General features: G+C 45.4%; 1 protein-coding gene across 1 annotated transcript in view; it reads right to left on the bottom strand.

Moving 5' to 3' along the window:
* Positions 1-11,468, bottom strand: part of LOC124616373 (cytochrome P450 4V2-like) — a 113,469-nt gene extending 102,001 nt beyond the window's left edge. Inside the window, exon 1 of the mRNA XM_047144683.1 lies at positions 11,188-11,468. Within this exon, the coding sequence (XP_047000639.1) occupies positions 11,188-11,468 (281 nt within the window). The remainder of the gene's footprint in view (positions 1-11,187) is intronic.
* Positions 11,469-14,308: the final 2,840 nt, after the last annotated feature.

Genomic DNA, 14,308 nt, shown 5'->3' with positions numbered 1-14,308 from the left:
AGTCGGATTCAGTGTAACTTCGTTTACGTATATGCTATCAACGGATATGTTAACGATTAGAGTTCTGAATCTCTGTGACACGTACAACGGTCACCAGAATGCATTAGTTTACATACTTCCTCTTTTGTTTCCAGGCCCTCCACGACAAATAAGGGGCACGTACAGCGTCATATTTTGAGTGATAATTGTGAAGGACATGGAAATACCAGGCACACCTGTGAGACAGCCTTATCAGCACCGTAAAGTGGCTCGTCGAATCTGTGGCGTTCGGAAGTGACACTGGCCTGACGTTAGATTGCCTGGCAACGCGAGGGCAGGGACTGTAATGTACGGAATGGAGCTGGGGACCTATAAACGACGGAGAGGCTTCGTCCCCGCCGTAGTCCTCAGTGTTTAACAACCCAACAACAGGCTACAGCAGTCCACTCACCACACTGCAGCCCCACACCGAACCCAGGGTTATAGTGCGGTTCGGCCCCCAGTGCACCTCCCTGGGAACGTCTCACATCAGACGAGTGTAGCCCCAATGTTTGCGTGGTAGAGTAATTATGGTGTAGGCGTAGGTGGATAAAGTGCTCGTGCAGCAATCGCCAACATAATGTAACTGAGGCAGAATAAGGTGACCCAGCCCGCATTCGCTGAGGCAGACGGAAAACCGCCTTAAAAACCATCCACGGACTGGTCGGCAAACCGGACTTCGACACAAATACGTCGGGCGGATTCGTGCCGGGGACCGGCATGCCTTCCCGTCCGGAAAGTAGAGCATCAGACCGCACGGCTAACCGGGCGGAGTAAGGCAGGAATACTCGTCGTCAAGTCTCTGGTCCACTATCTCTGACCATCGAAGGGTGGATCGCAGCACTGTACTCCAGACAAATTACAACCTCTTCATGTCTGCTCCTGCCATCCAAAAACAAGTAATGGATTTCCCTGCAACATTCTGTGTCATCATCCACTACTGTTCGGATTCCAGTGGTGACTGGGCTATATGAATAGGCTACCATTAACACCACGACATAGACGGCTGCGTCTGGAGTGGTCCAGTATCTGAGAAGCATTGACTGCTCTTGAATGACATCGCCTAGTCTTCAGCAGAGTGTTGCGATGCCTTACTACACCAGATGATTATCGTCGGCGATTAAGGTGGTGACGTGTGGAGAGGTTCCAGGTCACGGATGGTACTGACTGAGGGGACTCTGACGACCAGCGGTACGTCCTGATGTGTAACTTCGCATGCGGCTGTATCGTGGAGGCTATCTCTCAGAAGGCCAATGCTCGTAGACGTATAGCGCATGTCTCTATCAACTGTCTGCATAATGTTAGGGTTCTCCCGTGGCCAGCAAGATCCAAAGACCTGACCCCAATAAAACACTTGTACCAGCTCGGACGTCAACTCTAACACAGTAAGAGTATCTAGGATACCAAAGAACAATTGCAGTATCTTACCTCAGAAGAGGATACAGTGGTTTTATGACACCCTTTTCAATCGGACCAGCGCATGAATTCGGATCAGAGGATGTGCGATGTCAGAGTGATAAGTGGGCACATTGGTAAATTTCACCCGATTTTGTAATCTGGGAAATAACATCACATATCATCTCAATCCGTGAAGTTCCATTCCATCCCCCTCTCCCCTTCCGGATACTTCATTTTTCTTGTAAATCAGTGTAGTTCGAGTCAGTCACGTCCGAAGAGCATTAAATGTGCCACATGCTGTATACTTTAAATAACTAATTTGTAGCAGATTAATATCACGAATATCTGTTCTACTAGTTTCCCTGCTTCTTACGTGCGTTGCTACCGACATATGAAGTTTGTATCGAAATGTCTCTAACTGCCCAATAATCTAGCGAAACTAACTGATTGCGTAATTTCAAGATTGACTGCTGACGGGCGGAGTAGAGGGGAACTGGTTCTCCATTTACAATCTTGTATACGACATCAAAGCGGCGTTCCGCTGGCACCGGCTTTCTCTTTCTTCGTCACACCGCCAGAACACACTCAAGGGCAGGCACATAACGTTAAGAACAGGTTTTCTCACTCTCCCATACTGGAAGTATCGGACATTTGAGGAGAAGAGTCAGTTTTCCAGTAGTCGAACCAAAAGGTGAACTTTCATTCCGTAGCTAATGAAAGGATAGTTCTAACTCGGAGAAAATATTGGCGCTCATTACCTGTGCTAAATTTGAGGTACACAGTAGCACACTTTCTATTTATTTCGATTAGTTACGTCGAAAAATATGGTTAGTCTATCCTAAAGGTGAAGAAGTTTATAAAGGTAACGTTGTGATGATAATTTATACAAAAGCTCCGAACTAAGTAAATGCAAAGACGTCTGGGTTTATGAAACAAATTTTCCCACAATTTAATCTAAAATACAATATAAAATTTTAGTCAATAATTTATCACATAGACTTACACGATTCTATAAACTGAGGCAGTAGAATATAGATTACGGACTGAGAATAAACTGACGAAAGATGAAAGCAATGATAGTCCGTCGAAGTGATAATAGCGAGAGGCTTAACATAAAAAGTGGTGATGACGATGTAGACGAAGTTAAGGAATTGTACTACCTTGGAAGCAAAATAATCCAAGACGGTCGAAGCAAGCAGGACATAAAATGCAGACTAGTACAGGCAAAGAAGACGTTCCTGTCCTAAAGAAGTTGTTTAGTACCAAATACAGGTTTTCATTTGAGAAAGAAATTTCTGAAAATATATGTATAGATCTCAGCATCGTATGCTAGTCAATAACGTCGAAATATCTGTAACGCTATTAGCGGACGATACTGTTTTCAGTGGGAAGGGTACAACTCCAGTGCACTAGCGAAAGTAAGTGATGTCTGCAGACGGACGAAGTTGATTAAGTGACTGCAAGGCGAAGTGGTCGAGCACTCTTTAGTTACTTTATTTTAAAAGTCACTGAAACAGTAGCGACGTTATTTTACCTAGGAGTATGTAACTCTCCCAAACGACGGAAAATGAAATCTCCACATATAAACAGTTGTAGGGTGAGCTGATTCGAGGCTGAGACATTGTAAGATCAACGAAAGTAGTGGCTAACAAAACGATGATAGTCCTGACCTTCAGCGTTCTTTGTCGGTCTAGAACCCTTTCCACATAGTATTAGTAGGAGCGCGGCGTGGTCAAAGAAGAGAAAATCAGAGAACTTAGAGCTCATACGGAGCTCACTCTCCATTCTCGGATGGAACTGAAATGGGATGAAACGATAGTGATATCGAAAGCACACTCCCCCAAAAACCATGAAGTGGCCTGTTAAGTATAAATGTAAATGTAGATCTAAGAAACCGCAAGAAGGTAATAAAAGTTGAATGCCAAGAAATGCAAGTTCATTTTAAGAACAATGTAAAGCAGGGTACTAGCTTTTCACAATTTATCTGGATTGTGTTAGTCATAGATGCAATAAAGGATGTGAAAGGAAGTCCTGGAGGAGTAATAATGATTCCAAGGAAAAAGATACCAGTGGTAAAGTACACAGGTGACATAGCCCTCGTGGCCGGATGAAACGTAGACTTGGAACAATTTGGAAGGAATAGGCAACATAAACTATCTGATCAAACGCATCCGCGCACGTATTACGGGACATTAATATTGGTTGTAAACGTCTTTCGCCTTTCTGACAGCTTGAACTCTGTTGGGGACATTTTCAATGAAGCGTATGAACCCCCGTGCATGGTTGGTACACCATTATTCCTCAAGGGCTGTTATCAGAGTAGGTAGCGATGGTGGACTTTCGAGTCTGGTGCGAAGTCGACTTTCTAGTTCACTTCCCAAGGTGTTTCATAGGGTTCTGGCTAGAACCCTGAGCAGGCCAGTATATTTCAAAATGTTACTGCCCACAAGCGACACCCTGACCTATGCTGCTGTATGACGGGTGCAATGTCATGCTGATACAGCCGTCGACTTCGAACTCTTTCTCAATATGCATATACTGTGATGCAAAATGTGATCTTACACTTTCACATTTAAAGTTTTCTTAAGAGCAACTACAAAAACAATCTTACTGTTGTAACTTCAAGTCAGCCATACTTCACCTCTGGAGTTTACATGTGCTGGCTGGTAGCGTTCTACTGTCATTCGCTAAACTGAAATCCTTTCATCGGATTGCCACAGGGTACAGTGTGAGTCAACACTCCAAATTACTCGTTTTCAGCTATCCAGTGTCCAGTGGCCTTGCTCTTTAAACCATCTCAAGCGTAGCTTAGCACTGATTAGAGATAGATATGGCATACGAGAACCTGATGCCCAATGCATCCCATTCATTTTAAATCCCTGCACACTGTCAAACGAGAAACTAGTAAGAAAAGTCGAGAGAGCTGCGGCTAATGACGACCATCACCCATTACTGAAATCACACACTGGTCCATCGTTGATGGGTAGTCCGGGGGCCTACCAATACGGCTCTGGATGACGGTAGAAGCTGCTGTAAAACGCCAACGACGCACGAGTCTGACAGCCTGTTGTACTGGGTAGCCAGATACACCATTCAGCATAAAACGGCATCCAACGTCGCCGTACTCCTGAGGGTCACTGATCTGGGAGGAACTGAGTACACACCATTCCGACCTAAATGAAACACATCTTCGCGGTCACCGCCATCTCCAACCAGGGCTACCGACGCGGTATGCCTACCCCGAGAGTGAGCGGCAAGCTCTCCCACCACCGTCTGCTACACTTCCACTCCGATCTGTTGCAGCGCTCTCGCAGTTGATAGTCCGCTGTCGGATTCAGCAGATTCCTTTCCGGATTACGTAGACACCATCCGTCGCAAAAGACACTGCAGAGACTTGTAATAAATGGAATAATCTTGAGTAATGTTTTATTGTATGTAGCGATGCCACACAGGTACTCGGTCTGCATCTTGACAAAAGAATACGGGTTTCCAGACTGGTAGTGGCCGAAACTACTGCATAATCATTGCGCTAGATGGATTGCTGATAGGACTTTAGAACTGAAGAGCGATTCCTTCCACTGATTTCAGACGATTTTTTAAAACCGCTCTTTGCAACAGGCGACGGTCTCCGGCCGTCAGTACATGAGGTCTTCCAGGATTTGGTTTAACTGTGGAGGTTTCTCCGGGTTTCTGCTTCACAATCATATAATGAGGAATCGACCTGGGTAACTGCAGGATGTTTGAAGTGTTTCTGGTAACTCAGTTGCTTAGGTGACAGGGACAACTCCACATTCGATGTCATTCAGCTCTGCTGATCAACTGGTTCTACTGTTACTGCTTCTTTTCTGACGACAAAGCACTCCCTGCCACCACAAATAAGAGCGTGCCGGTCTTTCGTAGCAACTACTAGTCATTTCCTCTTTACATAGGACTTTTGGTCATATAGTGTACCTAACACGGGATACGGCTTGAGGCTGAACAAACAAAAGACGATGATGACGAAGAGTAAGGGAAAGAAGAACAACGACTAGCTTAATATAAAAATAGTGGACGACGCAGAAGTGCAATAAACGAAGGAATGCATGTATCTAGAAAGCAAACCTACACAGAATGTGTGTATTAGGGAAGGTATTAAAAACTGATTGGTCATGGTTGAAGTTACCTTTCTTCTATAATGCACGGTTAATGCATATTCACGCATAGCTGAGGAACAAGTTCCCCCAGGTGTTTGTCTGGAATATAACGCGTAACTGAAATGAAACACAGACCATACGCCGTAAATATGGAGCCGAGGAAACTGGAACACTTAAAAGTTAAGTGGGCAGGTAAAGTAAAATGAAAAACTATTAAAAGAAATACTGAAAATGGGAAACATTAGTGAAATAGCTACTACGGGATCCAGAAACAGTTAGTTAGCCGAACGCTAGAGGAACAGGAGAAAACCTGACCTCCTACCTAGAAATACAGGAACAAGTCTTTGCTACTTAATGTAATGTTTCCCCATAACCCCGTCTGCCCCATACTCCCCATCACCTAACGTACTCTCTTCAAGTTAGTATTATGTCCATAGCACTGGTGCTTCACTGTCTCCTTAGGAATTACTCCATGTTATCTGCAGTACACACGGACAATTGTCCTGGATACCAAATCGATGTGTATGGTACCGTGCTGAAAGACAACTGCCCTACGAAAGTTGAGAGAAACAACTTACAGGTAGTAACATTCGTCAAGAGCTCTGAAAAACCAACACAGGGAGTCTGTGGGAAACTGTAGACTTGGCAGCCAAAGATATGACGTAGCAGCCGCCTGCGAGCTGTAACTCCAGCGCTAAATTGCATTTCACTGCCAATGTGTTGACGTTTATAGGCTGCACTAAGTTATATTTTTCTTCTTCGACTTCAGCAATAATTGCCACCTGGAAAAGCTTCATGTGAGGATTAAAAATTGCTTTTATTCCCCACTGTTAACTTCTGTGTAATCATACATTGTCATTTGGTAGCCTAGGCTCATATCGGTTTACTGCAGCCTGAGTGGCAGCCTCAGGATTATAGTCGCTAATGAGCTCACATTCCGATGAACATCCACAACATTCCTGTGATCGGATGCTCTGGATCAGGTTCCACTCAGTTTCGTGAGAAAAACTGAGGAGGTGTGAACGGAATAAGTGTACCAAGCACAGAAGGCATTGCAGCTATTTCTGTTGTATAGTACGTAATTTCCTGCCGCAACTGTGAGGTGTACCACAATCCCCATATATCAATGTCCTCAATTTTCGTGATGACTGACTACAACATTTCCACTACGACAGCGGAAATCAGCGTGGCATCGAAAATCTTACTGTCTATATCTCTCAAGATTACTCCTTACACCTTGCACACACTCGGCCGAGTTCTGTGACGCAATAATTAAGATACTGGATTTGCACTCGAGAGGATAGCGATTCAAATTTCCGTTCCCCAAGTAGATCTAAGATTTCTGTAGTTTCCCTAAATCTCTTGAGAAAAATTTCATGAAGTTTACTGTGAATGGGACACGGCGGTTTCCTTCTCCATCCCTCATTCCCCTCCCCCTCCCCCCTCCCATCCCTCTGTATGAGCTTGGTTTCGTCTCTAATTACCTCGCGGAAGGAGGGCTGTTAAACGCTAATCTTTCTTCTGTGGTGAACTCCTTTTGTCTCAGACAGAAAACCCATTTTCCCCACACCGCACTATATTAGAAGTCATGTGTCCTATTCTTCTGCGCTAGATTTATCAAAATCAGGGAAACCACCACAGCTCCGCTCCTGGTTGCAATATTAGCTAGAATATCTGTGGAGATATGTATCAAAGTTTCAATAATTTTCTTGTCCACTGGACAATTAGGTAAGCAGGCAGTTAGAACGCGTAAGTTTGTTGAAGAGTTGTGTCCCGATGCGATTATTTAGGTTTTTCTGGCATCCCTATTAAGGTACATTAGCAGGAAGGCAATAATGTTGCAATGTATAAATTTTCTTTTACCACCAGCCACAAGCAAGAGGGTTGTCATGCTTTACCACCCTCGGCAGACATCTATGGTCTGAAGATGATCTCATAATACGATCGAAACCGGTCACTACATTAAAACATTTATGCAATCAAGACTGCTTTCAGTTTATTTATATTAATTATAGATCACTGTTTCCTATAATAAGAACTATGTCCTTTAAAATATTTTACAGCGTGCTGTTGCTGAACGTTGTAACATGGAGCCCGAACTCCATTCGAAAATTGGTGCAATGTTTCCTCATATGACAGTGCAGAAAAAAAACTTGTACGGAAGAGCTATGGTGATACAGTTTGCGAAACGGAGTCTTCAAGTATAACACCAGCAATATACTAAAATACAACTGACTTAGAGATCGCTGTGGTGGAGTGAAAGCGCTGCTGTTTTCACAGTGAATGGAACAGTTCGATGCGTCCCATGGATAGGAATTGTTACACATGCAGTAGTTTATGTGACATTTGAGAACGAATAAATTCCGTGGTTACTGCACGATAGTTGAAAGATCAAGATTCCGGACGAATAGGGCACCGAGTTTGTCACTTACCATTGTGTTAGTGTTGCAGCATGTTTACCTCGCTTCGAGAAAATCGCCACGGGAAATGTGATCATGTGGTAAAGGGTGACCATCGTCAACTGTAACACGGATGGATGGGACACAGATCAGCAGTTACAGGCACATTCCGTGCAGATAAAAATTAGTTAGGTTTATTACGATCCAGCACTATTTTCTTGTATTGAGGTTCGAAACAATCACCCACATACCTCTGCTCGCCACAAGTCCAAGGCACAGACGTCACTAGACATGGCGCCCGACCAAGTGAGCCGCGCTACATGTTGATGCAGAGTACTAGTAATTCCTTGAAACACACGCAGACATTGCATCCCACTTACCTATGGTGCACGTATCAGGTAGCTGGGGGAGGCATTCTCCTGCAGCGGACGTTACATGGGATGAAAGGTGGATCTCTCACCCAGATGTATTCAGACACGCCTGCCACCATATCTCTACAGCAAGTTATATTGGAACCAAGTGCTATCAAACGTTGTCCGTTTTCTTATGCTGAACTACACCATAAGCGATCAGGACCATCGGAAAGAAAATGAATCAGCTCTGGGAAACAGATTTTTGTCAGAAGGTTAAGAGGAATACCCCATAGACATGGTAGAGATTGTGTGAACATAGCGATCATCCACCCGTTGTTCTTACTGATCACGTCTGGGACACCATCGAGGGAGATGTGTGCATTCTGGACACATCTACGATCAATTCCTGGGAAGAGTGAGCTGCGTTTAAGCGATCATGAGTTTGGATGATTCCCCAGAGCTTTCAGTGGGGTCTCGAATTCTTGACCCAGGCGCGCCTCAGCCTTCATTTGGGAGAGATGTTTTCCTAGCTGTGTTTGGTGCAGTAGCTCAGCAGTTCAAGTATTTGATAGCAGGTTTTCTGAACTAAGTTTATAGTTCCATCTCGTCTATCATCGACGGAGGTTTCTTCAATATAACTCTCATATACAGTTAAATTATCCATTACTCCCATTTTCATTTTAAATGATTATAATAGTATGTGTACATCTTTTTTAAAAGCTGCAGACTTCTGTCATGAATTGTTGGTGGACTCATGTATGGGAGCTCTCCATCAAAAAGGAGTCAGATGGAATCCTGACGGTACAAAGAATTATCCCCTGATTAGCACGTATTCTTATTTGTGACCATGTCGTCGGGTAGATAGTGTCATATAATGCCCAGTGTTGCGGTCAACTTAGAACGAATGTGTGGTGTCACCGCCAGACACGACACTTGCTAGGTGGTAGCCTTTAAATCGGCCGCGGTCTAGTAGTATACGTCGGACCCGCGTGTCGCCAGTGTCAGTGATTGCAGACCGAGCGCCACCACACGGCAGGTCTAAAGAGACTTCCTAGCACTCGCCCCAGTTGTACAGCCGACTTTGCTAGCGATGCTACACTGACAAATACGCTCTCATTTGCCGAGACGATAGTTAGCATAGCCTTCAGCTACGTCATTTGCTACGACCTAGCAAGGCGCCATTACCAGTTTATATTGAGATTGTAAATCCTGTATCATCAAGAGCGATGCTCTCCAATTATGGATTAAAGTTAAGTATTACACCAAATGTATCCGTTTTTCTAAGTTCTCAAATACTTGTCCTGTTCCAGACCTCACGCCAGTTTGCGTGAGCTTAAACGCGTGCATTTCGGCCTCCTCTAGCAACACGGTGTTGGCTCTTCTGCCAACACATCAGAATGAGTCTTTGATATACTATTAGTACACCAGGCACCAACAACTAGCTGACAATATGTCAATCAGTATGTGACTGCCTAGAAGAGGGGAAGAGGAACGGGGTAGGCGATTGTTTCCTGATAAACTGAATCTGGGACCACCGGAGTTAAAATATTAAATGCCGCGCAGGATTATCCCAGAGGTCTAAGGCGCTGCAGTCATGGACTGTGCGGCTGGTCCCTTCGGAGGTTCGAATCCTCCCTCGAGCATGGGTGTGTGTGTTTGTCCTTAGGATAATTTAGGTGAAGCTTAGGGACTGATGACCTTAGCAGTTAAGTCCCATAAGATTTCACACACATTTCAACATTTCATTTTTCTTTCAAAATCTTAAATCCATCCTCAGTGGCGCGTTCAATAGCGACTTTCATTATTGGTGGCCCCACCCACTGTGTGGGGATGTCAGGCTCGGTGGTCTGTCGCTATGACTCGTTGTGTGAAAGACGAGAAAAGGAAAGTGCTTTAATGTGTCACGAAATACTTCCAGATTCCGAACACAATACTGTGGTTCGAACAAGAGTCTAGGCGCTAAAGGGGCGATTTTAATAATCTTCTGCTATGAAATAACTCGTAGTGTACTTTAAACTTCTCTTATGCTATGAAGAGTCTCACAAAAGAACCTCAAGTAGTTACTAACTGCAGAGCGCTGTGATAACGGTACCAACTAAGATATTCAAACGGATGTCTATCTGTAACGGTGGGGTTACTGGCCCGAGTAATTCAAGGGTTCGAGTACATTATGTATGCGCCAAATACTTGTTCGTTAGGATTTGCACGATTAAAGATCTTACGATAATTGCAAATGCTGACGTACCCTAAAAAAACAAAACGTAAGATTATGTGAGATCATTGGTAAAATTATCGATGGTCAACAAAATTAACGCTACGGTCGCAGGTTCGAATCCTGCCTCGGGCATGGATGTTTGTGATGTCCTTAGGTTAGTTAGGTTTAACTAGTTCCAAGTTCTAGGGGACTAATGACCTCAGCAGTTGAGTCCCATAGTGCTCAGAGCTATTTGAACCAACAAATTTAAATGACATATTTAATGGCTATCAAGTCTTTTTAGAAAGAAATATTTAAACTTACTCACAGAATCAAAATTATCCCCTGATTGGCACTAATTCTTGTCTGCCACCATGTCCTCATTTAGATGGTGGCATATATTGCCCTTTCATATACTGAGTATACCAGGCACCAGCAACTGGTTGACAATATACTACGACAAGCAGTATACGCCACGACAGCTACATTCGACAAGCGGAGGAGGCATTTAGTGATGACCAGTGAAGATGGGGCTCAGTCGTCACTAAGCAGCACACGTAAAGTCTGGATAAAGAAACAAGCTTTCAAGCAGCCATGTGTAATGAGCTACTTGAAGCACGCAGATTACGCTGTAACAAACAACGAGGACCAAACATTTTTAAGGAAATGGTAGGTTTTCATTAGTTGTGTACCTGCACGGTGCTCCATGCTTTAGGTAGATGCGCGTTAGGTCGACCAGTGGCTCGCCGCGGAGGAGGCGGCCGTCGCCCATAAGCGGGTGTGTGTCCCGCGGGCCGGGAATCTGTGCCGCCAAACGGCGCATGCGCAGCCACGCTGACGCCTGTCGGCCCACCGACAGCAGCGCCCTCAGCGCCAACATCAGAGCGACGGCGGCCGCCGCGGCGCCCGCCACCAGGCTCGCCGACGCCATGGGCCCGCTCCCGCTCACCAGTCGAAACAGCCACGGCTCCATCCCGGCGCAGACTGGCGATCAATTCAGAACAGCGAGTTGCCGGCCGCCAGGCCCTACTTTCCGTGCGCAGTGGGGACTTGGCAGCGCTGTGTGACACTGGTTACCACACTGTCTCGCATAAAGCACTCCATACAAGCGCACATGTACCGTGTAGCAACGTGCTTCGCCTGTCGATTCACAGTCAAGTTTATTAATCGAACTGGTCAGTAGCACAGTTTCTCTAGTAAACGACACGATACCTGCAATGGATTCTCCACCAATCCGGTAAAGTTTATCGCACAACATTAATACTCGAGCTTCTGCTTTTTTTTTCTTTTTCTTCTTTTTAGAGCTCATCCGTGCCACATTAGCAGCTATACAACTAACAAAGATTATACTCCGTCTTTTGCGATTGTAATAAAAGTCTGTTTTATGTGTTGTACGAAAGTATAAACAATCCACTTCAGCCTCAAAGACAATTCATCGCATGAGGTTACATGCATTTCGTAAATCTACGAATCTGATAGCTAAGGACGTCAACGTTACTATCAAGAAAAACTTGCATCCGGCACAAGAAGGTAAGCCACTAGCTCAAAGATGCCATCTCACTAGTGAACGTAAATCATTATACACAAGAACATGAGAAATGAAACGTACACTGTGTGAAACACATATACGCTTAGCTGAAACAATAAAAATGTATAAACAACAAACGTTACCCTGTTCTCTTATATGCTGGACAAGCACGATGAATACACTTCTAATGTCATTGAACAGTTAAAATAAAGACAAGAAAGGAAATAATAACACAGGTGAACGAACACACTGGAATGCTACAAACAAGCAGAAACACACCTATCCATTCTACCATCATCTCACAAATCTTACAGACATGGAACTTGTGATGAAGAAGCACAACTGTTAACAGATGTTTAAAATATAATATAAACACAAAAGTAAATGAACGTTACGTAGAAAACTTGACGACAGAAGCTGAAAACATTCGGTCTCTTAGAGGAAGGACACAGTCACAACTTACGTAGATCTAGCTGCAAACATACTATATTTAAGAGAAAGGACACAGTCAAAACTTACATAGATCTAGCAAAGGAATCTGCAGGCAAAGAAATTAAAAAATTCTTAGATACAAGACACGAACACAATATAACAAGAGAGATTACTACACAATGTAACACTCTGGAATCCCTTAGAGGCAAAATGTACAGAGAAAAAACAGTCAGAACCAAGGCAGACAAAGGGAGTATAGAGTTTTTCAATGACGAACTAGAGTACACTAACAAAACGTAAGAATTAATTGCAGAGAATTAAATCACAAAAAGAAACCAGACCCAGTGCATTGTCTGACACAACAATGAAAAATTAACTGAAAGCTAAGGAATACATACACTCCTGGAAATGGGAAAAAGAACAAATTGACACCGGTGTGTCAGACCCACCATACTTGCTCCGGACACTGCGAGAGGGCTGTACAAGCAATGATCACACGCACGGCACAGCGGACACACCAGGAACCGCGGTGTTGGCCGTCGAATGGCGCTAGCTGCGCAGCATTTGTGCACCGCCGCCGTCAGTGTCAGCCAGTTTGCCGTGGCATACGGAGCTCCATCGCAGTCTTTAACACTGGTAGCATGCCGCGACAGCGTGGACGTGAACCGTACGTGCAGTTGACGGACTTTGAGCGAGGGCGTATAGTGGGCATGCGGGAGGCCGGGTGGACATACCGCCGAATTGCTCAACACGTGGGGCGTGAGGTCTCCACAGTACATCGATGTTGTCGCCAGTGGTCGGCGGAAGGTGCACGTGCCCGTCGACCTGGGACCGGACCGCAGCGACGCACGGATGCACGCCAAGACCGTAGGATCCTACGCAGTGCCGTAGGGGACCGCACCGCCACTTCCCAGCAAATTAGGGACACTGTTGCTCCTGGGGTATCGGCGAGGACCATTCGCAATCGTCTCCATGAAGCTGGGCTACGGTCCCGCACACCGTTAGGCAGTCTTCCGCTCACGCCCCAACATCGTGCAGCCCGCCTCCAGTGGTGTCGCGGCAGGCGTGAATGGAGGGACGAATGGAGACGTGTCGTCTTCAGCGATGAGAGTCGCTTCTGCCTTGGTGCCACTGATGGTCGTACGCGTGTTTGGCGCCGTGCAGGTGAGCGCCACAATCAGGACTGCATACGACCGAGGCACACAGGGCCAACACCCGGCATCATGGTGTGGGGAGCGATCTCCTACACTGGCCGTACACCACTGGTGATCGTCGAGGGGACACTGAATAGTGCACGGTACATCCAAACCGTCATCGAACCCATCGTTCTACCATTCCTAGACCGGCAAGGGAACTTGCTGTTCCAACAGGACAACGCACGTCCGCATGTATCCCGTGCCACCCAACGTGCTCTAGAAGGTGTAAGTCAACTACCCTGGCCAGCAAGATCTCCGGATCTGTCCCCCATTGAGCATGTTTGGGACTGGATGAAGCGTCGTCTCACGCGGTCTGCACGTCCAGCACGAACGCTGGTCCAACTGAGGCGCCAGGTGGAAATGGCATGGCAAGCCGTTCCACAGGACTACATCCAGCATCTCTACGATCGTCTCCATGGGAGAATAGCAGCCTGCATTGCTGCGAAAGGTGGATATACACTGTACTAGTCCCGACATTGTGCATGCTCTGTTGCCTGTGTCTATGTGCCTGTGGTTCTGTCAGTGTGATCATGTGATGTATCTGACCCCAGGAATGTGTCAATAAAGTTTCCCCTTCCTGGGACAATGAATTCACGGTGTTCTTATTTCAATTTCCAGGAGTGTACTTTTGTCACATAAAAAACCTGTATGAAAACT

This window comes from Schistocerca americana, chromosome 5, assembly GCF_021461395.2.
Source record: "Schistocerca americana isolate TAMUIC-IGC-003095 chromosome 5, iqSchAmer2.1, whole genome shotgun sequence".
In the NCBI taxonomy this organism is placed as follows: domain Eukaryota; kingdom Metazoa; phylum Arthropoda; class Insecta; order Orthoptera; family Acrididae; genus Schistocerca; species Schistocerca americana.
This window is presented reverse-complemented; position numbering and strand designations above follow the sequence as displayed.